This window comes from Fukomys damarensis, unplaced genomic scaffold (genome assembly GCF_012274545.1).
Source record: "Fukomys damarensis isolate Sample0158 unplaced genomic scaffold, DMR_v1.0_HiC HiC_scaffold_10, whole genome shotgun sequence".
Lineage (NCBI taxonomy): Eukaryota > Metazoa > Chordata > Mammalia > Rodentia > Bathyergidae > Fukomys > Fukomys damarensis.
The window spans coordinates 11,336,957-11,362,319 of NW_022900922.1; the positions used below are offsets into that span (position 1 = coordinate 11,336,957).

General features: G+C 37.7%; 1 protein-coding gene across 3 annotated transcripts in view; it reads right to left on the minus strand.

Moving 5' to 3' along the window:
* Positions 1-25,363, minus strand: part of Mtr (5-methyltetrahydrofolate-homocysteine methyltransferase) — a 99,552-nt gene that overhangs the window by 57,097 nt on the left and 17,092 nt on the right. For all 3 annotated transcript variants that reach the window (XM_010621995.3, XM_033761839.1, XM_010621996.2), the window contains exons 7-15: positions 23,455-23,514; positions 22,317-22,411; positions 16,273-16,373; positions 14,847-14,908; positions 13,436-13,503; positions 10,726-10,805; positions 7,823-7,935; positions 5,717-5,857; positions 2,791-2,976 (exon numbers count right to left, since the gene is read on the minus strand). In XM_010621995.3, coding sequence (XP_010620297.1) covers positions 2,791-2,976; positions 5,717-5,857; positions 7,823-7,935; positions 10,726-10,805; positions 13,436-13,503; positions 14,847-14,908; positions 16,273-16,373; positions 22,317-22,411; positions 23,455-23,514 — 906 coding nt within the window. The remainder of the gene's footprint in view (positions 1-2,790; positions 2,977-5,716; positions 5,858-7,822; positions 7,936-10,725; positions 10,806-13,435; positions 13,504-14,846; positions 14,909-16,272; positions 16,374-22,316; positions 22,412-23,454; positions 23,515-25,363) is intronic.

Sequence of the window (25,363 nt, forward strand, 5' to 3'; positions counted from 1 at the left end):
TAAAAAAAAAAAAAAAAAAAAAAAAAAAACAAACAAACAACAAAAAAAGGTAACTTTTGTACAAAAACTGTTTTTTAACAAAGGGAAGAAAAAGTATATATTATCCCACCACTTGTTAATTGTAAATGTCTCCACGCAAGATCAGTCCAAATCCCTTAGCAAATACCAATTTTTTGTTTATACAGACATTATTTCCATAACCATACTTCCTTATTAAACAAAATTGGGATCATATCACTTGTCTGTTTTTTATTGTTCTATCCATTTTTTTGCTGTTGTTGTTTTTTGAGACAGGGTCTCACTATGTAGGTGAGACTGACCTGGAACTCACTATGTAGTCCAGGCTGGTCTCGAACACACAGTGATCCTCCTGCCTCGGCCTCCCAAGTCCTGGGATTACAGGAGTACGCCACCACATCCGGCAATCACCTCATTCTTTTTAGTCACTGCATAGTATTCTCTGTGGCTTGTGCTTTTCCTTAGTGATGGGCATTTAGACTGTTCTCAAATTTTTTATTGGAGATTTAGCTCAGTGGTAGACTGCTGGCCTAGAATTCCAGAGGCCCAGAGTTCAACCTCAGGACCTCAAAAAGAAATAAAATTCTTGCTACCACAATGCTACAGTGAATGTGAATATATATACCCTTACATACTCAACCTATCCCAAGATTTCTAGGAAGGAATTAATGACAAGGAATGGATTTTTTTAACCATTTCAAATACTGAGTATCAAAATATGTATAGAAGTATAAAACATAATAATGCAAAAGTCACTGTATATGCATGACCCAGCTGAACAATCATTATACACAGATATATTCATTTTGCTCCCTGTGGCGCTGTGGATTGAATCCAAGGAGTTGCACAAGCACTCCAGCACTATCGTTATCCCCAGCTCTGTTCTATCTGGAGCATCCTCCCATGTGCCCCACTCTGAATTCGTGGCATGAATATTACAAGGGTTTCCATTTATCACTCTTCTATTTTTCTCCTTTATAAAGGAAAATAATCTTATTGCTTTGCTTTTATTTCTTTAATCATTACAAAACTTAGTACTTTCCCATAGCTTCATTAGCTTTCTTTTTCTTTGAGTTTAATGGTACATTTTAGGTGTACAGCACAGTTACATTCATCATTGAGACCTTGTACCTTTACATGACAGGCCTTGGTTCTCATTTTTTCCCCTTGTCCCTGCCCTCCCTTCACCCCCCTCCTCCCCTCCCCACTTACCACTTACAAACACTTCATTTCCACTTTTTCATTTTTTCATATTTTTTTACCTTATTACCTTTCCCCTACCCTTCCCACTTTCCCTACACCTTTAGCCCTTTTCTTCTCATTTCACGACGTCAGTTATATCTCATTAGGATTTTATCTACTATTACAGTTTATTCACACCAGAGAAACTATTCAGTATTTACACCTGTGTGACTTATTTATTTCACTTAGGAGTATATCTTCAATATGTATCCATTTTCCTATGAATGAATCTAATTTCTCGTTCTTAATGGTTAAATAATATTCCATTTTATAGGAAAAAACCACATCTTCTTTATCCAATCTCCAACTGATGGGCAATTGGACTGTTTCCAAGTTTTAACTATTACAAACTGCTGCTATAAACGTGGGTGTGTATATATCACGCTGGTGTGGTTCTTTTAATTCTTTTGGAAAAATACCCAGCAGAGGGATGGCTGGGTCAAATGGAACCTCTAGTCCCAGCTCTTTGCTTCATTAGCTATTTGTAATCCTTTTTCTACAAATTGCTTAATCATTTCTTTTGTCCATTCCTCTACTGGTTGATTGGGATGTCTTGCTTGCTGGCTTATAGATGCTCAGTGCATATTAGATATTATCTACTGCTACTTTTCATGCTGTAAACAGTACCATATCTTTCATCATATAAAGTTCTACATTTTTATGTGAATAACTATCAATTTTCTTTTTGGCCTCTTCATTTAGTAACATCTAAATCAGAAGTTTAAGTTAATATTTTCTATAAGTAATTTATAACTTTGTACATTTAAATCTTTAATCAATGTAGACTTAATTATAGTGGGAAATGGGGCTAGTACCAAGGTAGGACCGTGAAGAAGAGATTAGATCATGAGAGTTCTTCCTTTAATAATGGATTCAGGAGCCAGAGATTTAGCTCAGTGGTTTCTCTACCTGCCTTTCAAGTATAAGGGCCCGAGTTCAATCCCAGGTATAAAAAAATAATAATAACAATAAAAGTAATAATGGATTCACATTGTTATCACAAGAGTAGATATGAGATATGAGAGCAGATACGAGAGTAGAGTATGTTGGTTACCACAAGCATGGGTTAGGTATAAAACCAAGTTCCATTCTCTCTTTTCTCTCTCATTTTGACCTCCAGCCATGTGATGATATAGCAAAGAAGGCTCGTACCAGGTATAATCTTTTTTTTTTTTAATCCTAAGACTTTTCAACCTCCAGAACAGTGAGTCAAATACCAAGCATATAGTTACAGCAGCACAAAATAGTTTAAAACAGGGATCTAGCTTTATTTTCGTCCAAATGCATAACCATTTGTCCCTATAGTATTTACTAAATAATTCAATCTTTCTCCACTGATGTAAAGACTTTATTTATATATCAAATCTTCATACAGACAGACATATGTATATGTGTGCTTATAAACAGATATGGAGGGTGTGTGTATGTGTATGTACATACATACAGAGTCCAACTGTTTTGGACTCTCTTTTCTCCCTTGCTATCTCATCTGGGTGATACAATGGAGCTGGGCCAATAGAAATCACTCACCTGTCCTTCTTCATCAAAAGCCATGACTACAACAGCAGCTCCAAACTTCTTAATCTTCCTGGCCTTCTCCAAGAAGTCCTCTTCTCCCTCCTTCAGACTAATGCTATTCACTATGCATTTCCCTTGGCAGCACTTTAACCCAGCTTCAATCACAGCAAAATTGGAAGAATCAATGCACAAGGGCACCTAAGATAGAGGAACAAGAAAATCATGACATCACAAGTCACCACACATCCCCTTCCAAGGGCTGGCACCCAAACAGTTATGCACACACCACTGATGGCTCAGAGCCACCCAGCAGCAAGACATACGTGGAATTACTGCCCTGTTGTGAACATGTCAAAGAGTTTTGTTGACAATGTGGTGTTTCAACCCTAGTGGTAAAAATGTACGCATGAAACACATTTGTGTTTTACCACAATTAGCCAAAATTTGATCACCAATAAATTTTAGTAGTACTGCAGAACAAAACCAAAAAAGATAAGGAAAATGTCTGCAGCAAAGAGAGGACAGTGTAATAATGATAATCTCTTAAAATACACGATGTCCTTCATGGCTGCAAGGCACTTTTATCATTTTAACTCATGAATCAGAAAAGCAGGCCTGACTAGCGCATTTCAGATATGAGACAGGAAGCGAGGCTCACTAGCCCATCCGGCATGGAAGCCAGCCTTCTTCCCACCAGAGCTGATAGACACCTGGTTCCCTGATTCCAACTGACTCTGAACCGGTCAGAGAATTCTTAGCACTTTAAATTCTCAGAAGGTTCATTCTCACAAAAGTGGTGAGGTTTATTTAAATACACAAATGATACGGAACATTTTTTCATATATTTACTTGCTGCTTTTACTTCTTTGAGAAATAAATGTCTGTTCATTTCACATGCCCGTTTTTGAATTGGGTCCTTATATTTGGGGGCTGACTGTTTTGAGTTCTTTACATATTCTGGATAATAGTCCTTTGTCTGAGGAGCAGCTGGTAAAAATTTTTTCCCACATTGTAGGTTGTCTCTTAGTCCTGTTGATGGTTTCTTTTGCAGTGCAGAAGCTTTTTAATAAGATGAGATCCCAACTGTTGATTCTTTGTGCTAGTTCCCAGGCTACTGAGGATTTGTTCATAAAGTCTTTTCCTATGCCAATGTCTTCCAGAGTTCTGCCTAACTTATCTTCCCGCAAGTTTAGTGTTTCTGTTTTAATATTTAGATCTTTAATCCACTTGGATTTTAATGGTCATCAAGAGATGCAGATGAAAACAACACTGAGATTCCACCTCACTCCACAAAGAATGGCTGCTACCAAGAAATCAAACAATAACAAATGTTGGCAGGGTTGTGGGGAGAAAGGAATCCTTCTCCATTATTGGTGGGAGTGCAGACTGGTGCAACCCCTGTGGAAATCAATATGGAGATACCTCAAAGAGCTGGGACTAGAGATTCCATTTGACCCAGCCATCCCTCTGCTGGGTATCTTTCCAAAAGAATTAAAAGAATCATATCACAGAGATATATGCACACCTGTGTTTGTAGCGGCACAGTTTGTAATAGCTAAAACTTGGAAACAGCCCATTTGCCCATCAGTTGGAGATTGGATAAAGAAGATGTGGTTTTTCTATAAAACTGAATATTACTCAGCCATAAAGAATGATAAATTAGATTCATTCATAGGAAAATGGATATATATTGAGGATATACTCCTAAGTGAAATAAATAAGTCACACGTGTAAATACCGAATAGTTTCTCTGGTGTGAATAAACTGTAATAGTACATAAGATCCTAATGAGATAACTGACATCGTTTAATAGGAAGAAAGGGGCTAAAGGTGTAGGGAAATTGGGAAAGGTAGGGGAAAGGTAATAAGGGAAAAGAAAAAATATGAGAAAATGAAAAGATGGAAATGAAGTGTTTGTAAAGGGGGAGAGGAGGAGGGGGTGAAGGAAGAGCAAGGACAAGGGGAAAAAATGAGAGCCAAGACCTGTCATGTAAAGGTACAAGATCGCAATAATGAATGTAACTGTACTGTATACCTAAATTGTACCAATAATCTCAATGAGGAAAAAAAAATACACAAATGATAGATGGATAGCACTTACCACAACTCTAACTTAAGCATTTGCTGAAGCCTAATGAAAATCAGAGCCCAACCTGAAACATACAACTGCAAAGTACCAGAAAATTGCTTTATAAAAATAATATCAAGCCCAGTACAGTAACACACATCTGAAATCCCAGCTACTCGGGAAACTAAGACAGGAGGATCTCAAGTTAAAGCTGGCCTGAGAAACTCAGCAAGGCTGTCTCAAAATAAAAATTTTTAAAAAGGGCTATGGTAGAGAACTTACCTGGCATATGGAAGCCCCTGGATTCGATCCCCAGTACTGAAGGGGAGGAGGATCACTCATCACAGATTTGATGGCAGATAAGTTAGGTGAGTTTTTTAACCCTTCTAAAAATTTTTAAAAGACTAACACAAAAATTAACTTTCACCTTTTAAAGAACAAATATAAAAGCTGATAAAATACTTTGATTTGACACTATTTATATTACTGTCTTAACCTAGTAAGCCCTACAAGGTCTCTTCTTCCTATAGTAAGGATCACTGAGTTCCCCCGCTGAAGCAGGAATAGGAAAGCACACTCTTTGGAAACATGAAAAATGAGTTCTCAGTCTATCCAGACATGTAGGGAAATTCACTTGAATCCCATGACCAATCCCAGAAGTCTTGGAAACTGCAAAGCTGGAGGAGTATCTATCTCTAAAATCTGCTTATGTCAAAAACATCATTTTTCAAAGAAGTTGAAAATCAGAAACCAGGGTGCTCTCAATATATGGAATAAAACAGTTTATCCACGGACAGATAAATGAAGCAACTGGCAAACCCAACTGAGTGACAGAGTAAATTTCCTTGCTGAGTGTAAACTTTGTACAACCTTGGCAATGTCAGGCTCGGATGCAATGAAGTTGCAAAATCTGGTCATTGCATTTGGACCATCTAGCATGCCATCATCCATGTTGACATCCAGCACCTGAGCTCCCATTTCCACCTGCACTTTGGCCACACTCAGGGCTTCCTGAGGGAAGAATTCAAGAAGAATCATCATTAGGAGATGGTGACTCAGAGAAGACTAACAAAATAATCCCTCACCACCACCAGTAGTCCTTTCCAACTACACTAAACTCATTAGCCCCACTCCCTGACTCTGGGCCTGCCCTCCTCCCCACAGCACTGACCAGATTAATCTTCCTCAAGTATCTCTCTCATAACATCATTTCAGTACTTGGAATCTACCAAGGCTGTTTTCCTACCGTAAAGAATCTAAACTCAGCTGGTAGTCGAGGAGCAGAGGCAACTTTATAGCCCATTCAGCCCCTACTATATCCCTCAACCACCCAAGTTCATTTCTACAGATCACATTCCCTTTTCCCTCTGTACTGGTTTGCACTGTGATGAAGTCCCATCTCCTTCAAGGAAAGTCCTTAGATGTCAGGCCCTGGGTTCAATCGCCAGTAATGCAAAAGACAGACACCGACACACACGCAGAGGCAGAGGCAGAGGCAGAGGCAGAAAGAGTCCTTACAGACAGTCTTTGGAGAAACCATCCAGTCATGTAACTCTTCCGTTTTTATTCTTCTGGAAGGCTTTTCAAATCTTTTAATATATATATTGCAACTCTCCAAGAACAAAATACTTTAAACAGAATTTCCCAATAATGACCATTTAAGGAAACTCTTGGAGGACCAGTGTTCCAAAGAACACACTTTAGGAAAACACTGCTTATTCTACAGTGAACTGGTAAAGCATTGTAACTGGTAAAGCATTGTCTTCTTAAGTCTTCACTGTAGTCTTCAATGTGATAATCAAGTATAAAATCAGTAGTAAGTGTTGATATGGCCAGATTTTTTTCTTAGTCCAAGAAAATCAAATAGGAATTTGTATCAGTCATTGTGATGGAATAAGCATGAAATCCTCTGGAACAGGCCATAAGGAAACACCTTTCTCAGTGAGGCAAGGATGCACAAAGAATGATCACAATTAAATCCAGCAAAATGTTTTTCCCTATTAGTAATGATTAAATAATGTACACAATAAAAAGAGGGGCACCTCCCAGCCCTCATTCTTGAAGGGTTTCCATCTAGTTGGAGTACATGACACAACTGTATTGCACTGATTCAGTGACTAGTACAAAGAAAAGATCATACTAAATAACAGATATTATTACTTTTACCAGTTTGCTTCTTCCTAAAGGAGTGTCTGCTCTCAGTATCATGCTCATTAAATCAGAGAGATGAAAAGGACACCACAGAATGGGCAGAGGAATCAAAACCTAAGTAGAAGCACTGCCAACTGCAGAACACAGCATGACTAGCAAGGGTCATCAGCACTTCTGAAAGGAGCTAACATGAACTAGGTACAGCATAAGAAGCAAGCCTGCAGGGTGTACAGATGATGAATCAGAATGGAAAAGCATTATACCCTGGTGGACAGGACAGAATGGTGCCTCAAAAATTTGGATCTCATTCTACGTGCAAAAAGTTGTTTCGCAGAACTTCTGACTGGAGAGGTCAGCAGCCAGAGTAGCTTGGTGTAGATTAAGAGTGACCATGGCTAAAGTTATTACATAAATTTTCAAAGTAATGATCTATTTTATTCATTTTAGTCTATAGATAATAGGATCAATCCCTCATCAATCAACATTTGGAACTACCAGGAGGAATTAAGTAAAAATTTTCTTGGCTTTCCCTTTTCCAACAAGGATTTGTAAGAGGCCAAAATGAAGGCATTCACCTGCCAGTTAATAGAACTAACTAGAAGCTATAACCTACCCATCTCATCCCACTTCATTCTCTAAATGTAACAAGTACTGACAACAGCAGCTTCAACTGTCCCACTAACACCTGCTGTGAATGCCCATTACCATCTTCACACACTTCCTAGCCTCTCTAACAGCACTGACCCAGGGCAGAATTCTTTTCACTGACAGACTAACTAGCCAGGGACATAGCAGACGCCTCTGGGGTCCCACAAGGATTCTCACTTCATAGTTTCCTGCCATGATGAGTTTAGCAAACTTCCTGGATCCTGCCACGTTACAGCGCTCTCCAATGTTAACAAAGTTGGTGTATGGTCCAATCCTGAAGGGCTCTAGACCTTAAAAGGAGAGGTTAAAATGAGAAGTATTTTTTTACATTCCTGAAAATGCTTATCAATGACACAAGACCCATAAACACAGATGTTTTCAGTAAGAAAGACATCACTGTGCCAAAGATCAAGTGAGCAGATGGACAGGAGATCCGATGCAGAAACAGAACCACAGTCTGCTCTAGGAAGACGCAAATGCAACAAAGGCTCCACACTGCAGCTACATCTATAGCCGGAACTCTCAAAAGAAATAATTCAGGGTTTTAAACTACAAATACCCCTAACTGGCTGAACCATACCATCTCTGAAAAAAAAGGAAAAGTTATCATCATAACCCTGTATAACCAAGAGTGAGGGGCAAAAGCCATCAAGAAAGTTGGAAATAAAAAGTGGATTGGTTTCATACCTCAGACATCAGTTTGAAGCTAATGAAGCAAGCCATCGTAATTCCAACAACAGTATACCTACAACGTTGCTCCATTTCACAAAACAGGCCAATTCAGGGGTAAATGTCACATAAAATATGTGGGCAAATTAATTGCAGTAAAAAAGCAACATACAGTATAGATACAGAAAAGGGTTTCAACTGCTTTTGTTGTTATTTTTAAACTATTAAGAGAAGGTAATCTCAGTGGATGATTATAGGCAGGCTCTGGAGGCAGACAGCTAAGTTCATATTACTTACCTGAGCAGACAACCCAAAGCAATTTCCTACATACACAGCCTCTAAGCTTATAAGACAGGGACAGGAAAGTATCTACCTTTTATTATTATAAAGTGAAACTGGAAAACACTCATAAGCACAAAGTTAACACTGGCAATCATAACTGTTATTAATAAAGTAATATGGCTTCTCAATCCTTTGCCAAAACACTGGTTTAAAAAGCAGCATATAATAGGGCCAGGGATTTTTATTGTTTTTGGTATGGGGGATCAAGCTCAGGACCTTGCTCTTGTGAGACAGGTGACGACACCACTGAGCTAAATCCTGGGCCCTGAATTTTGCTCAGTGGTGTGGCTGCCTGCCTCACAAGTCCAAAGACAAAAGTTTGATCCCTGGTATCAAAAAGGAAAAAAAAAAAAACAACCAGCAAATAAATTAATGAATATAGGCTAGCCAACTATAAAACCATTCCATAACATCTGTTCACTTACTGAGAAGAAAATTATTTTCCATAGTTTCAGCTTCTAATTCCCTTTCCCACTGATAATGATCCTCATGGGCCTGAGCTAGCTTCAGAGCACCCCTGACCCTTAGGCTAAGTGGGGATTCAAAAGACAGGCAAATAGAGATGCCAACATTTAAATTCTGAAGAGTTCTTATGAGACCTCCCTAACAGCATTTCACACAGTTTAATTTTATTATGAAGATCAAATATCTGATACCGAAACTGATTTCTCTCAAGTCTGCAATTTATAAAAGAATAAAACAAGTTAAAAACAAGGGTTTGATGTCACTTTTAGAAAGAGTATGAGATTACAATTCAAGAAAAATAATTCTTACATATAAATTCTAAGAAAAATACATCATATGTTGTTCAGAGTCCAACAAAGGTCAGCTATCTTTGTTATCAGTGCTTGGCTGAAGTAACAGAAAACGCAAGTTCCAAGGATAAGGTAAACCTTCCTGTCCCACTTTTCTCTAACAAAGGCACTGTTTCATAAATCATAAACTTCACCTTTCCAAATCTCATGTTCTGCCTCTCCAACACAAAAGTAAAAGAAGACTACCACAAACAAGTATGTTTATTGACTCAACTTTACACTCGCTAGGGCTAACTCTATGAATATACTTTGACTGAGAAAAGTCAGTATTACTCTTACTGTCCCTTGTATTTTATTTTGCCTTTCTTAGGATAACATATGAAACAAACATGTCTCATTCTATAGAGATATTAACTATAAGCGATAAGAAAATACAATTTCTCATGTGTTATGCTCAGTTTCTCTACACAAATATATTTTTGGCTTAAACTTGCCATCTAATATTTCCTTAAGATCAGGCAAAACGAATTTTATTAGTTCCTTCTTTGAATATCAAAACATATGCTGAGGCTAGCCGGGGATTTAGCTCAGTAGCACCAACACCTGCCTCACAAGCACAAGGTCCTGAGTTTGATCCCCAGTACTGGGAAAAAAACAAACAAACAAACAAAAAACACACATGCTGAAAATAAGAGACTAACAGAACTGTTGAAAACCAAACAAAATATAAATACACAATTCTTTGTGAAGTACCAAACCTACAACAAATATATAAGAACACAATAACACTTTAGAAACACACAAAATTTTCCTGGATGATACTGCTGCTATTACTCAACACTAAGCCTTGGCAGTCTGGAATTTTCAATAACCAGTATCAATACAATAAACCTGTTAGGCTGTGGTCAAGGTGGTTCTTCAAAATAGTGCACAATAAAGACTGTACCGCAGAGTTCTCATGGTAATCTGAGCAAATCATCTGGGGCCTTAATTTACTTTACCCTGAAGCTGATGTCTTTCTATCCCCACACCTAGAAAAAGAAAGGGTTCTTCACTAGAATTCAGTGAAGTGCCAAGAAAATACGTTCTCCTCTTTGATAAGTTTTTGACACAAATATCACTACCATTTAGAATAAGCATACTTGAGGGCCGGGGATTTAGCTCAGTGGATCTGCCACCTGCCTCACAAGCACAAAGACCTGAGTTCGATCCCCGGTAGCAAAAACAAAAGCAAACAAAGTGCTAGAATAAATATACTAAATACATTCCACAAATGATTTCTGAAATCATAATCATCATGTCTTCATGACTTACCAGAGAGTAACATATGTCCTTCAAAAACACTGGCACGTGGAACCCTAGGCTTACAATTTTTCACAGCTTCAGAAATTTCCCTGAGTTAAGAGAAAATACTATTCATTAACGCAGAATAAAATAAATTTAATTAAAATAATTTTATAGCTATGAAATAAGTACTACTAATATAACTGTGCACATAATTATATGCCTACTTCAAATGTACAACAGCAATTATGCCTTTTATTTTTCCTAGTGTGCAGGAAATTAAGCTATAAACCTTAAATTTTATGTGCCTGCCCAGTTGGCTTTGTGCTGGCTGTGTTGTTTCTGCCCATGAAATGTGAGATGTGTGAGCGTCTGCCCAAATACACACTACAAACCTCCTCCCCTTCACCAAACCTACAGATGTCCTTTACTCTTCCAAGCCCACACACAGAACATGTGTGTAAAGAACATGCCTTACTGCTTTGCTTACTCACTAGTTTAACCAAGAAAAAGCCTCAGCTCTGACAAGGGGCAGCAGATAGAAGCAGATGGACCAGCAATAGATGGCAATCAAGTCCTCTGCACCAATTTTATTACAGGACACACACAGTACAGAGGGCACACAGTATTAAGAGTAGTAACACTTCAAAATACTTCTCAAACTATTTTAGTCATTCATACTCTCCTAACTTTCTCAGCTCTAACAAATCTTGATTTTGATCAGCCAGAAAAAGTCTGGCTTCTCCAATGAACTCCAGAGAGCACTGTTCTCTTTACTGCCTTTTCAATTAGCAGGTACAGGTCCGAGTAAAAGCAGCAAATATATAAACAGCTATAGACCTACACATACAAATACAAATACAGAGAGATATTTAAAACAATTCCTCTTTTTAAAGAGAAATGATTTTAAAAACAAAAAGTTTAGTCTGTAATCCAAAGAAAAGGTATATTAAACTATTCCTGGCTTTTAGATATAAAAGATTTTTGAAAACTGGGGATGGGGTATTAACTCGGTGTTACAGCATGTGCTTGTCATGCACAAGGTCCTGAGTTCAATCTCTAGTAATGCACATGTACATAGTCTGTTACAGAAGTCAACAAAAGCAGAGAACTATTCAGCAACTTAGTAAAGTACGCACATTATATATGCATGAAAATAGAACACTGAGAGGACTGGTTCAAAATATGATCATCAGTCACTTTAAGGAAAAAGATAAACACAAAAAGTGCAAAATTATGTCATGTTTCACCGAGCTCCACTCTTCCTAGAAGCCACTAAACTGTAAGGAATTAAAACACACACATGGCCTTGCTCTCATTTCACTGCTTTCCTTCATACATTAAGCAATGGCTGTACCAGGCCAAATGAAGATACTTCTTGACCTCAAGACACTTACTTTGACAGAGAACACTTTAATAGCAAAACACCTAGGAAATGTCACACTGTAAGATAACTTCTGCCCTTTGCTCTGTTTAGTTCAGAATTAACTGGAACCAGAGGCATCTAGTCTCCCTAAAAAGTTTTATAAATGAAAAGAACCACTGTTAACTTTGCTGACCAGACACACCCCTTTCCTCTGGGCTAGATAACCAAATGAATTTTTTTTTTTTTTTTTTTTTTTTTTTTGGTTTTTTGAGACAGGGTCTCACTATGTAGTTGAGACTGACCTGGAAGTCACTATGTAGTCCAGGCTGGTCTCAAACTCAGCAATCCTCCTGCCTCAGCCTCCCAAGTGCTGGGATTACAGGCGTGCACTACCACACCTGGCCTCCAAATGAATTTTAAAGGTAACTCCCCCAACAAAGTGCTACATCCAAGTTGAAATTCAACTGCCTTGCCACCATGTTTTGAATATCAGCAATGTGAACTGTGAAAATGCAATGTAACCACCTGAATGAGATCAAGGCTGTAAAAACCTATAAAAAGTGGAGTTGCAGCCCAGTAAGGGATCAGTCAGGGCACCGCCATTAGGTGTGATCCATCTCCATCAATGGAGTAAACTTCTGTTATTTTACTTCCATTCTGCTGCCTCTCTGTGTGTCACTTGCCAATTCCTTCTGTAACAATCTTACTGTCTTTTACTTCCATGAAATAATTCCAATAGAGGTAGGTACTACCCACAAGAAACAAAAGCTGGCTCTCTTTGAATGTTCAAATGTTACTTAAGGGTAGAGTATCATGATGTCTGGGATTTGCCTTGTAATATTTCAAGGGAAAATTTGGGGGATAATATAAGAATGGAAAAACCTTGAAAATTATGGCAACCCTGTGGTAGGCACATGGACACTCACTTTACTATTTTTCTATTTTTATTTTTAGAATTTTTTCATAATATAAAGGTATATTACTTTGTTAGCACTGCAAGAACAATATACCACAGGCCAGTAGCTTAAAAAACAGGAATTTATTTTCTCATAATTTGGAGGACAGAAGTCTGTGTTAAGGCATTGGTAGGCTTGGTCTCTTCAAAGGTCTTTCCCCAAGGCTTGAAGACAACTGTGTCCCTGGGCCTTTACACCGTCTTCCTTCAGTGTGTGCATCTGCATCCTCTTCTAAGGACAGCAGTCCTACTGGATTATGGTGGCCCCATCCATTTTACCTGAACTGCCTCTTTAAAGGCCCTATCTCCAAATACAGTCATAATCTGTGTTAGTAGGGGTTCAGACTTTAATATACAAATTGCAGGCAAACATAATTCAAAACATAACAAAAGGTAAAATATCAAGAGGTGATTATTACCGGATATGATCTGGTGTTGTACCACAGCATCCGCCAACTATATTGACCAAGCCATCCACAGCAAAGTCCTGCATTTAGGAAAAGTTTCAGCAAGTTCATCTGAATTCTAAACTCACCAAAACCAATTCAGCATAAAATCTTTCACTTTCTGTATTTCCTGAACAACTAACATTATCCTAAAAAGAAAGCTAAACAAGCCAGGTGTGGAAGTACATGCCCATAATCCTAGCATTAGGGAGGCCGAGACAAGAGGTTCACAAGTCTGAGGCCAGCCTGGACTAGAGAGTGAGATGCTGTCAAATAGATCTATCAACTGGCAGGTGGGAAGAAAGAGAACTGAAGATACTTAACTCTAGCTATAAAAATTTCACAAGCCCTAGATACAAGGAAAAAAATAGTTTCTTTTTTTTTTTTTTTTTTTTGGTACCAGGGATCAAACTTGGGTCCTTGAGCTTATTAGGCAGGTGCCAGAACCACTGAGCTAAATACCTGGCCCACTGCGCTTTCTTTTTTTTTTTTTTTTTTTTTTGCAGTTTAGTTACTAAGAAATATTTTATGCCACTTAAAATGGAATGAGAGATTCATTTGCCTATCTGATGTTAGTTTTTTTACCCATATGCTGAGGTGAATGAGTATGGATGATATAATTTCAAATAACACATAAAATGATTATCAGTTTTTAAATGTAATTTTTTAAAAAATCAGTTCCTCTGTAACACTAGCTACATGTCAAGTGCTCTGGTAAGTACACGTGGTGGTGGCTCCGTACTGGACAGCAGAAGTCCAAAGGTTAAGCAGAGGCTGGTGAGTGAAGAACCCAGGAACTGAGACAGGAAGTCAAGGTCCTGAGTCAAGGACTCTGTGAAAAGCATCTATGAAAAATACTAGAATCATACAAATTAAGTCAGAAATAGTTTAGAAGAGAACATCACTGATCCAGGAGAGAAAAGATCAAGGAATGAGGGAAAGAGCCCCAGGGGTTGAGACGGGTGCACTAAGGAACAGCAGTGGACAGGAGAGTTTCATGATTCAAAGAGGGCAAGCAGGTATGCCAAAGAGGATGACAAAAGTGACAGTATGGGCCAGGAGGACATCCACTCTACCCAGCACACAGAGGAACAGAGAGGTATGGGGGTGTGTCATTACTTGGGAGGTTACACAGTAAGCAACAGCCCAGAGAGCCAAGTTTTGACCTCAATGGAAATTTTCCAACAGCCACCAATGCAAACTGGCAATAAGGATGATGATAGCTAAGTTAGCCCTTCTCTATGTCTTTACAATCTTAATACAGAGCAGCCAAATTTTTGTTATTTAAATACTGGAATTTCATTGGAGGAAAATTCTGCTTATAAATATTCTAAGTGTAAAATTCTATCTGTCTCAAAAACCCAAGTGAAAGAGGCTCCCTGACCTTTAGTTGCATAGCCATCATGGAAGGCGTTTCATCATAGTCACCAAAAGTGTTGGGAAGACCTGAGAAAAGACATTTCAACCATTATTCAAAACGACCTTAAAAATATATAAATGTATACATATACCTCATATTTTTAAAGGTTTTAGGTTAAAAGTTTTACAAATCAATATTGATAATGGTGATTACTTGCAAAACCTAGTAATATACTACAAATATTTAGATAATAAACAAAGACACCACATATATCCCCCCAAAAAAAATCACAGAAAAAAATAAACATTCATTATTTCTTTTCTATCTGATGCATAACTAACAGGACAGCCCTACCCTCTACTTCCACCTCCACAGAGAAATTAACTCTTGTTGCCAAGCTGCTTGGGGATGGGGCAGGGGAGCACTGCATATTCTCTGAACTAAAGAGGACCTGACATGCAATTAAAAACAAAAACAACCAGTCTCCTTCCAAATCAGTTTTCCCAAGACTTTTCAGCCTCAATCTAGTTTCTGTTTATTTATTATCTCCTTCTAGTTACTTACTTTATGTGAGAAATAAAATTATGCATTTAAAAATACATATATTTGGAAAGAAAAGGCTAGAAAGGTTGGGCTTGGTGGCACACGCCTGTAATCCCAGCACTTGGGAGGCTGAGGCAGGAGGATTGCTGTGAGTTTGAGACCAGCCTGGGCTATACAGTGAGTTCCAGATCAGTCTCAACTACATAGTGAGACCCTGCCTCAAAGAAAAAAAGAAAAAGAAAAAAGAAAAGACTAGAAAATAGCCAGGTGTGGTGGTGTACACTTGTAATCCCAGCACTCAGGTGACAGAGGCAGCAGGATCACTATAAGTTCAAGATCAACCTGGGCCACAGAGTAAGTTCAAAGAAAACATGAACTACTTAGTAAGACCCTTTCTCAAAAGGAGGAAAAAAAAAAAAAAAAAACCTGGCTAACCCAAAACAGATTACCAATATTTAACCGGATGGTTTGAGAATTATCTACAAATTTTACACAAAGTAAATTAGAAGTACTAGCTTTTAGAGAGGAAAAGGTGACAGCATTGAAAATTCTTCTGCTGTTTGTCTAATAGACTGGAAAAGAAAATGGATCCCTCTCCTCTTTGCCTATCTCTTGGCCACATCCACAAGGCAAGCGCTGCTATCAAAATTAATGCTCCAGGTCAATTATGTGACTAGGCTCAATTTCTGTAAGTATGTCCTATTCTGAAGCTTCAAGGTGAGTCAAACTGTTCCTGCAGGTACTAAGGGAAACACTGGTCTAGGTCTAAATACTTTTCAAACCCCTTTTATGAATGTCAACTATATACTAAGACCTACAAAACAAATTCTTCTAATCAAGATCTGTAACCCCATCTACATGCCTTGTGGATCTGCACTTTTCCATAAGCAAACCTTGCAACACTTACCTGCATTGGGATAACAAAGGACATAGGCATTTGTACATTTTCCAATTGTTTCAATAAAAGGTCGCATTTCAGTTGCACCTAGAGCACAATTTAATCCAATGCTGGGGAAAAAAAATCATCAGGATTATCTTTTATTCAAAATAGTTATACATATAAAAGTTATGATAAAGAGAATATACCCAAAACCAAGCCAATGAATTTCCAAATTCAATTCACTTTAGTCAATTATAGTCAAAGCCATCTCACTGAGGTCTCCTACAGCACCAAGTATGTTTGCCCATGGTTCCAACTTCAAATAATGTTACAACTAACGGACCTTCCCATGGATTAATGCTTTAAGTATGTTCACAGATTAGCTAATAGTATATTGTAGAACAGAAATGACAGCAAACTGCCACTGCTAATAAAAGTCCAATCTGAAAATATATAAAGGAAGAGAAAAGGAAAATTGTTAGGTAGGAGGAACATGAAACAGTAAAAAGACCTCTCAGTGTCCAGAAAAGCAGGGTACAGTCCTAGGTCCATAAGCAGAGTCCCTGCTACCCTAGAACTCAGGCCCTTGAGGCCTCTGGAACTCAGGAATAACCATGAAGTCCCTGGACCATGTGATCTTTTGTTTTCATACTGAGGTTTTTTTGGGTTTTTTTCCCATTGTGATTCCTAAGTGCAATGTGGCATCCTAGATTGGATCCTGGAATAGTAAAAGGACATTAGTGGAAAATTTCTTAAAAACCCAATGTTATGGCTTGTGTCTAGATGTTCCTTCAAAGCCTCATGTGATCATAGGTGGGGCATTTTAGAGGTGGCTGGATCTAGGGTATAGGATGCTGGGATTTAGTGCATGATGCTGGGATAAGGATGTGTAAATCAGTCCACTGATTGATTTGGCATAGTTCTGGAAATGGGTGGCCCCACCCAAAGGGCCAGTAGCCTAGAAGGAATAAAAGGGAGCGACAGGCTGCTGCAGCTACTACTTCCTCACTACACTGCTTTGCTACCTTCTGCTCACCATGAACTTTCTCCTCTAAGATGCCAGTCTGCCATGCCACCCTGCCCTGAAGTCTTACCTCTGTTAACTGTGAACCACAAAAAACCTTTCCCCTTTAACTTTGAGCATTGAGTATTTTGTCTCAGCAAGGAGAAAAGTAACTAACACACAAGATAAAGTCTAGAGTTTGGTTAACAGTAACACTTTTGACAAAAGTACCTTAGCTAAGTAGGATGTTAGGGAAAACTAGATGAAGGGTATACTTGAATTCTCTATATAAATTATTCTATAAATCTGAAATTATTTTTTAAAATATTTAACAAACATCCAATACCCATTCAAGATTTAAAAAAACAAAATGGGAAAGGTAATAAGGGAAAAGGAAAAAACATGAAAAAATGGAAATAAAGTATTTGTAAATAGGGAAGGGAGGAGGGGCTGAAGGGAGGCCAGGGATAAGGGAAAAAATGAGAACCAAGACCTGTCATGTAAAGGTACAAGATCCCAATGATGAATGTAACTATACTGTATGCCTAAAATGTACCAATAAACTCAATGAGAAAAAAAAATTTTTTAAATGAAACTATGAGCTAAATAGCAATAAAAGGGAGCTTTCTCAACTTAATAAAAAACACCTAACCCCCAAAATATCAGCTAATATTAAACTTAAAAATGTGAAACTAGATGATTTACCCCTAGGTCAGGAGCAATCCACTCTCATTTCCTAGTCAACTTTGCACTGGAAGTCTTAGCTAATGAATTTTTTTTTAAAAAGTAAAATGAATGATGTATAGATATTGGAAAAGAAGAAATAAAGATGTTTATCTCCACAGATTATATAATTATTTATGAAGATTTTTTCCAAACTAAAAACTCTCAGAAGTGGTAAGAAAAGGAAGGCTACAAAATGAAGGTAAATTTACAAAAGCCAATTGTTTGTTTATATACTAGCAATGAGCAATTTACATTTGGAACAAAAAACATAAAGCTATTTACACCACCACCAAAACAAATGAAGTATATGGATGTAAATCTAATAAAACATACAGAAGATCTAAAAGGAAAAGTATAAAATTTCAATGAAATAAGTCAGACTCAGATAAACAGAAAAATATTACATATTTACAAATAGAAAAATCAATACATATTGTTAAGATGTCAATTCTGCCAACTTAAATCTACAGTCACACAGTCCCAATCAAAATTCCAGGAAGTTATTTTGTGAAATAAAATTATTTTGACGTTTACGCAAAGTGGCAAAAGACACAGAATACGGACCTCAAAAGTTACTGAAACACTGAAGTAATCAAGACAGGGTAATCACGATGAAAGAAGAGACAAACAGATCAACAAAACAAAATAAAATCCAGAAATAAATCTACATAAATATAGTCAATTGACCTTTGACACAGGAGTAAAGGCAACACAATGAAGAAGGATCAGTTCTAAATGGTGCTAGAACCACTGGACATTCAGATTTGAAAAAAATAAATAGATACAAAGCTTACACCATTCATAAAAATTAAATCAAAATGAATGTATGATCTACGTATAAATCACAAAACTTTTGCAATTCTGGAAAATAACCTCAGAGAAAACCTAGGCGATGGGCCAGGGATTTAGCCCAGCGGTTCAGTGGCCTGCCTTGCAAGCGCAAGGACCCGAGTTCAATCCCCGGTACCAAAAAAACAAAAAAAGAATATCTAGGTGAACATGAGTCTGGCAATAAATTTTTCAGATAAAATATCAAAAGCAAGATCCCTGACAGAAATAAATGTTAAGCTAGACTTCACTAAAATGTAAAACTGCTCAACAGTAAAGACACTGTTAAAAGTATGAAAAAAATTGCAGACTGGAAGAATCTGCAAAACACCTATCTTGTTGGGAGCAATTCTACATAATTTTGGGAGAAAATCATGATTAGGGCTTAGTTTTCCTGTCCACAGGCCAGCTACGGGCATGTCGAGACATAACTCCATCTTCACCTTGGGTCACAGCTAAGACTTCAAGGGTACTGAGATGCTGTGATGTTCCACAGCAGGACCACACCAGCTGGAGACAGCCTAGGAGGAACCAAATCTTCATCTGCATAGTTCCTCACTGTTCTAGGATTTCTGTTGCCCCAGCCCTCCCTTACTTTTTTTCTCCCAATTATTTCTCCCAGTGTACTGAATAAAGGTGTGGCAGGCTCTGAGGCTTCCACCTTTGCCACCCAGAGCAGCAAATGATCAGGCCCAAAGCTCAGCTTCTTCTCAAAGTCTCATTTTTCCTCTCTTTCCTGTATAGTAAGTTAATTCACCTTGTGCTGTCATGGCTTGCAAGAGACTAAGACTTACTACAGAAGTTCTAGTGACATCCCCTTTCCCTGTTCTCTACGATATCTAATGAAGGACTGGTATTTAAAATATATAAAAAAATCTTAAAAACTCTACAAGAAGAAAGCAATCCAACTAAAAGGGAAAAACATCTAAATATACCTATCACCAAAGAAGATTAAGGATGGCAAACCTACGGTGATGCACCATGGTCTATGCCATGAGGGACTAAAAATTAAAATGAGTTACCACTATGCACTTATTAAAGTAATTAAAATCCAAAACAATGACAACAAAATGATAGCGAGGTAGAGCAACACAACTTTTATTCATTGCTGCTGGGAATTCAAAAAGGTACAGCCACAGTCTGTTGGTTTCTTACAAAAGTAAATGTAATTTTACATATGACCCAGTAATCACAGTCCTTGTTTCTTACCCAAATGAGCTAAAAACTTAAAACCTCAAAAAAACTTGCATTTCACAACAGCTTTACTTATTTGTAACTAAAACTGGGTAGCAATCAAGATATTCCTCACTATGTGAAAGTACAAACTGGTAAATCCAGACAATGTATGTTATTCAGCAGTAAGCAGAAATGAGCTACTAAGCCAGTGATGACTAACTTTTTAGAGCTTTCACTGGCATAAACAGCCAGCTGCAGCCCACACGCCACAAGTTTGCCAGCACTGTAGTAAGCCATTAAAATGACACTTAAATATATACTGCCGAGTGAAAAAACACGAAAAGGCTACATACTTTGATTACAACTATATTTCATTCCAAAAAAGGCAAAACTATAGGATAGTAAAAAGATTAATTGCCAAAAGGCCAAGAAAAAAAGATGAATAGGTGAAACCCAGGAGATTTTCAGAGAAGTATTCCGTATGATATTAAATAGTAGATACACATCACTATATATTTGTCAGACCCATAAAATGTACACCACCAAGAGTAAAGGCTAATGTACACAAACAAAAACCTTCAGATAATATATTGACATTTGTTCATACTGTAACAAATACACTACAACAAGGCAAGATGTTAATAAAGAGGAAAAACTGTGGAGGTGGGCAGGACAGGTGCTTGACCAAGGAGAGAGTGTATAGAGACTCTCTGTGTACTTTCTGCTCAATTATTCTGTAAGTCTGCAACTGATCTAAAACAAATATGATTCTGTGATCGCAAGTGCCTAAAGGAGGTACATCTCAGTTAAGACTGCGAGATCGACCAGGCACAGAGGCACACACCTATAATCACAGAGCTCAGGAGGCTAAGGCAGAAGGACTGTCATGAGTTCGAGGCCAGCCTGGGATACCTAGTAAGTTAAAGGCCTGCCTGGGCTATATATATATAGCAAGACCCTGTCTCAAAAAACCAAAGAAGAAAAAAGAAAAAACAAAAAGATTGCAAGATCAGATGCATGGCTAACTTTACAATCTTACATAGACCTATCCTATTTAGCTATTTCACTAGACACATTTGGTAATTTAACTTTTTGTTTCATCTTATGCTACTGGATTCAGCAGGTTAGAAAAAACTAAAAAATAATGTTTAAATCACTGTTAGCAAGGCCTGTGGCACACAACTGTAATCCCAGCACTCAGGAGGCTGAGACAGAGGTTGGACAAGAGTTCATGGCCAGCATGGGCTACATAGTGAGTTCAGGGCCAACCTGAACTACAAACCGAGACCCTGTCTCAAAAAACAACAACAACAACAACAAAAATCATTCTGTTATTGAGGGCTCCATAGCCCAGGGGTTAGAACACTGGTCTCACAAATCATTTTTATTGTTAGACTAGATGCTTGATTTTTTTCAATCCAATCCTAGTTTGTCTTTTCAATAGTTTGGTGATTTCAGTTCCTCATCTTTTTTTTTTTTTTTTAGTTCCTCATCTTTTAAGTGAAGAAAGTAACATTCAGCTCTCAAGGTGATGTTAAAATTCAAATGAAACATCATATACAGACTGTTTTATAAACTATGCTGTTCTCAGTTAACATTAACTAACACATCTATCATGCCTCTCTGCTTAATTAAATGGCTAATGTTTTCCAAAAAAAGCTCAAATGTCACCTTCTCCTAAGGATCCCATTACTCCTGTGTATGGCCAGATTTTCTGTACAACATTTGATGTTTACATTTTAATGTATTTATGCATTTTCTTAGGGTGACTGTTTCACAATTGCCAATATTCTAGAGCACATAGCAGGATTTCAATAAATGCATTAATAATATAGGGCTCCGTCCCATTGTTCTTGTTAATATGTATAATTTATAACAATGACAAATCAGTAAACAATAGTTTCTTAAACATTATAACCTTGTATCTACTACTTTAATCTATAAGACTAATAAAAGATAAAACTTAAGCTTTAGAATTCCCACCTTATTCAAAGCTAACTGGTTGCCCCAAAAGCAGGGAGAAGCTATCCTAAAATTTGCAAAGCACTGGCCCCAAAATGTAAGCAAATGATAAGAGCTCTTATTCAACGAAACACAGTCATAAATCATAAGAGACACCTACAAGCAAGATGAACAATCAAGCAGTGGCTGCCCAGGAGGTATAAGCTCTCCCACTCACTCAAAATGACCCATTTTAGGTAATAATCATTGGAAGTACTTAAAGATAATACAACATGAAAGTTGTACACTTGAAACATGTGAAAGCAATCACCTTGTAGGTCATAGTTCACAGCCATCAGGAAAATTCCCCAAAAGTGTCCAGGAAGCAATCACTCACCAGAGTGGGTCTCCATGAGAAACACTGATGACAAATGCCTCTCCTGTCTGTCCAGAAAGAGTCCGGCCACTTTTATCAACAATGGTCCCTGAAATCTGAATTAACAAAGTAAACGGTCAATAATATAGACTCAGATAAAGAATATAATCATAAAGACAAAATAAAAAGGCTGATGTTCTTTGTTCTTTTACAAAGGGAACCACGGAATTCAAACTAAAAAGAAGGAATCTATGTAAGAGCCAGAATAGACAAATGCGAAGTGACTAGGGGAGAAGTCACGGGAACAGAGAAAGGGGATGTCACTGATCCAAAAGCAATGCCTCCAAAAGCCCTAGAATTCACACATCCAGAACCACTGGAGTTTTCCCAGAGACGGTTCAGTCTATCCTGGTACGAAGATTACACTAAATGCCAGCTTGATTGGCTCGATAATCACCATAACCCAATAGCAAAGCATACTCCTGGGTGTGTCATGGAGGCGTGACTCTGCATACTCTATCTGGTCCCTGGCCCCTTCCTCTCTGGTGCAGATCCGCTGCTTTGCTTCCAGGTCACCAGGAACTAAGCACTTTTACTCTGCCATGATCTTCTGCTGTGATGTTTCTGCTTTGGAGTCAGCCAATCATGGACTAAAATCTCAGAAATCATACACCAAATAAACCTTTCCTCTTTTAAAGTGTAGGTATCAGGTATTTGATCCCAGTGGTAACTAATACATCTGGGCTTTTGCTGGTAAACACTGTATTTTTCTGATGCCCTTGTTTTGATTCTGTTCTATTCCCACCCACTAATTTTATAGGGTCCGCCTACTGAGGTAATGAACTCGTGTCTGGAATCTTCAGTAATGAGTACTTGGCAGTCACCATGCAACTCCATCACTCCGTGAATCCTTGTAAGACTAGGTCTTTAAGCTTCTGGCTTTAAAGGAGCTTCTTCTGAGCAGCCTGCCTCATACTAATCACTTCTAGGTTCATTTTCAGTGCCTCCTCAGAGGCAAGGCAGCTACTGACCTAAAAGTGGTAGCAGGAAAAGAGCAAATAGGAAGCTAAACTGGGTGGTATCCAAAACTTAACATCAATGGTCCTCTCACAATTGTTATATAAGACAAAACTCATCATGCAAACATACTAAAACTTACAAAGATGGGTCGAGGAGCATAATTCTCTTCAAAAAGTTCCTTGAGTGCAAACAAAGCTGCCTGTCAGGGAGAAAAAGGAAACTTAATTTCAAGAGAATGTGCCTCAAGTCAGTCTGCCTAATCCAAACCCACCCTTTTCCAAAATCCCTGCAGATAAGATACATGTACTCACACCTGTTTGTGGAGAAGCATCTTCCCTATAAAGGACAACCACAGTGCCCCTTTCTCAAGTGTGATACTAGAGATATAGAAAAACAGTGACTGGTTTCATCTATAGGCTAATACTTTCTCTGAGGAAGAATTGAAGAGTTTTTTCCTCCTTCAATGTAAAATAAATATGAACATCTCTGCCTTTCTCATCCTTTCACATTATGTATAGTTGGTAAATGAACCTGATGTGCATTACTGGAAGGAAAAAAACCTGAGATTAGACTGGGTTGTAAAGCTATGAATCTCACGTTACTCTGGGTTAATTCATGCTGTAAGTTCCAGGGTATGGCTCTTCTCTTTCTTTTTCTATTTCCTGATTTGAGAATATTCATGTTTTTACAATTAATTTTCTAAAATCAGAATGCAACCTGTAATTAATTTGTGACTTCTTTCTGATGATGTTTCTTTCCTAGAAAGTTATTGAATCGATATTAAAATTTCCTTTTTAGAACTAGAAAAATTGAACCTAAAAATCTTACAAAAAACAAACCCGTAACAATAGCTTAAAAAGCCCTGGGGGGAAAGATGGGGTTAATAAAAAGGAATAAAGCATAGCAGTTACTCAGACATATTCTAATAATGTGGTAGAACTCCACAAGACAATTTCTGAAAAGATGGATAAAAAGAGAACCCAATAAGTGATGCTGAGAGTAAGGTGGGGGGCTGCAAAGACAGCTAACTGGTAGAGGGCTAGGCCCTGAGTTCAACCCTTCAGACAATAAAAATCCCTCAAAAAAAAAAAAAAAAAAAAAAAAAAAAAAACAAAGAGTGAGGTAGAGCAGACAAACTGCTACAAGAGACACAAATGAATTCCAGAATTTAGGATTAAGGGTAACATTCCACATCATTCCCATCACTAGGAAATAATATTTTGTTTAGTAGATGGCATTGGAAAAACCTAGTAATACTAGACTAAAGAATCTACCCATTTCTTACTCCAAAACAAATTATAGAAGTATCATGAGGTAAACCTCATCTTTATAATCAAGAGAATGTGCATGAGACACAACACATCTTAAAATTTAAAAATTTAATGAAATGTATCTTTATTTTGGCTAGGTATTGAACGCAGGATCTTATACAAAGAAGTATATCCTTAATACCTTATCTCCCATCATTTTGTCACTCATTTCTAATGTGAACAATACTGATTATTTTCAAATATATATCTGAATCTCACTTCAGATATTTCCTTAACTGCTTTTATTTTCAAAATTACATCTGAATTGCTTTGAATCTCACTTCAGATATTTCCTTGTTGTTTAAATGCTTTTACTTGGAAAATTATATCTGAATTGTTTTTCAAATTATGATTCACCTAAGATCGCAAATCTTTTCTTTCTTCTGCAGTGCTGGAAATTAAACCTAAGGCCTCATGCATGCAAGGCAAGTGCTCTTCCACTGAACTACATCCCAGCCCTTTCAAAACTGTGTTTATTTTGAGGCAGTTTTACTAAGGCAGGACTCACACTTAAAACAGTCCTGCTTCAGCCTCCCAAGTTGAGTTTAGAGGCATGTGCTGCCAAGACTCAACTCCACAAGACAATTTCTGAAAAGATGGATAAAAAGAGAACCCAATGAGTGATGCTGAGAGTAAGGTGGGGAGCTGCAAAGACAGCTTACTGGTAGAGGGCTAGGCCCTGAGTTCAACCCTTCACACAGCAAAACGAAAAACAAAACAAAACAAAAAAAAAAAAAA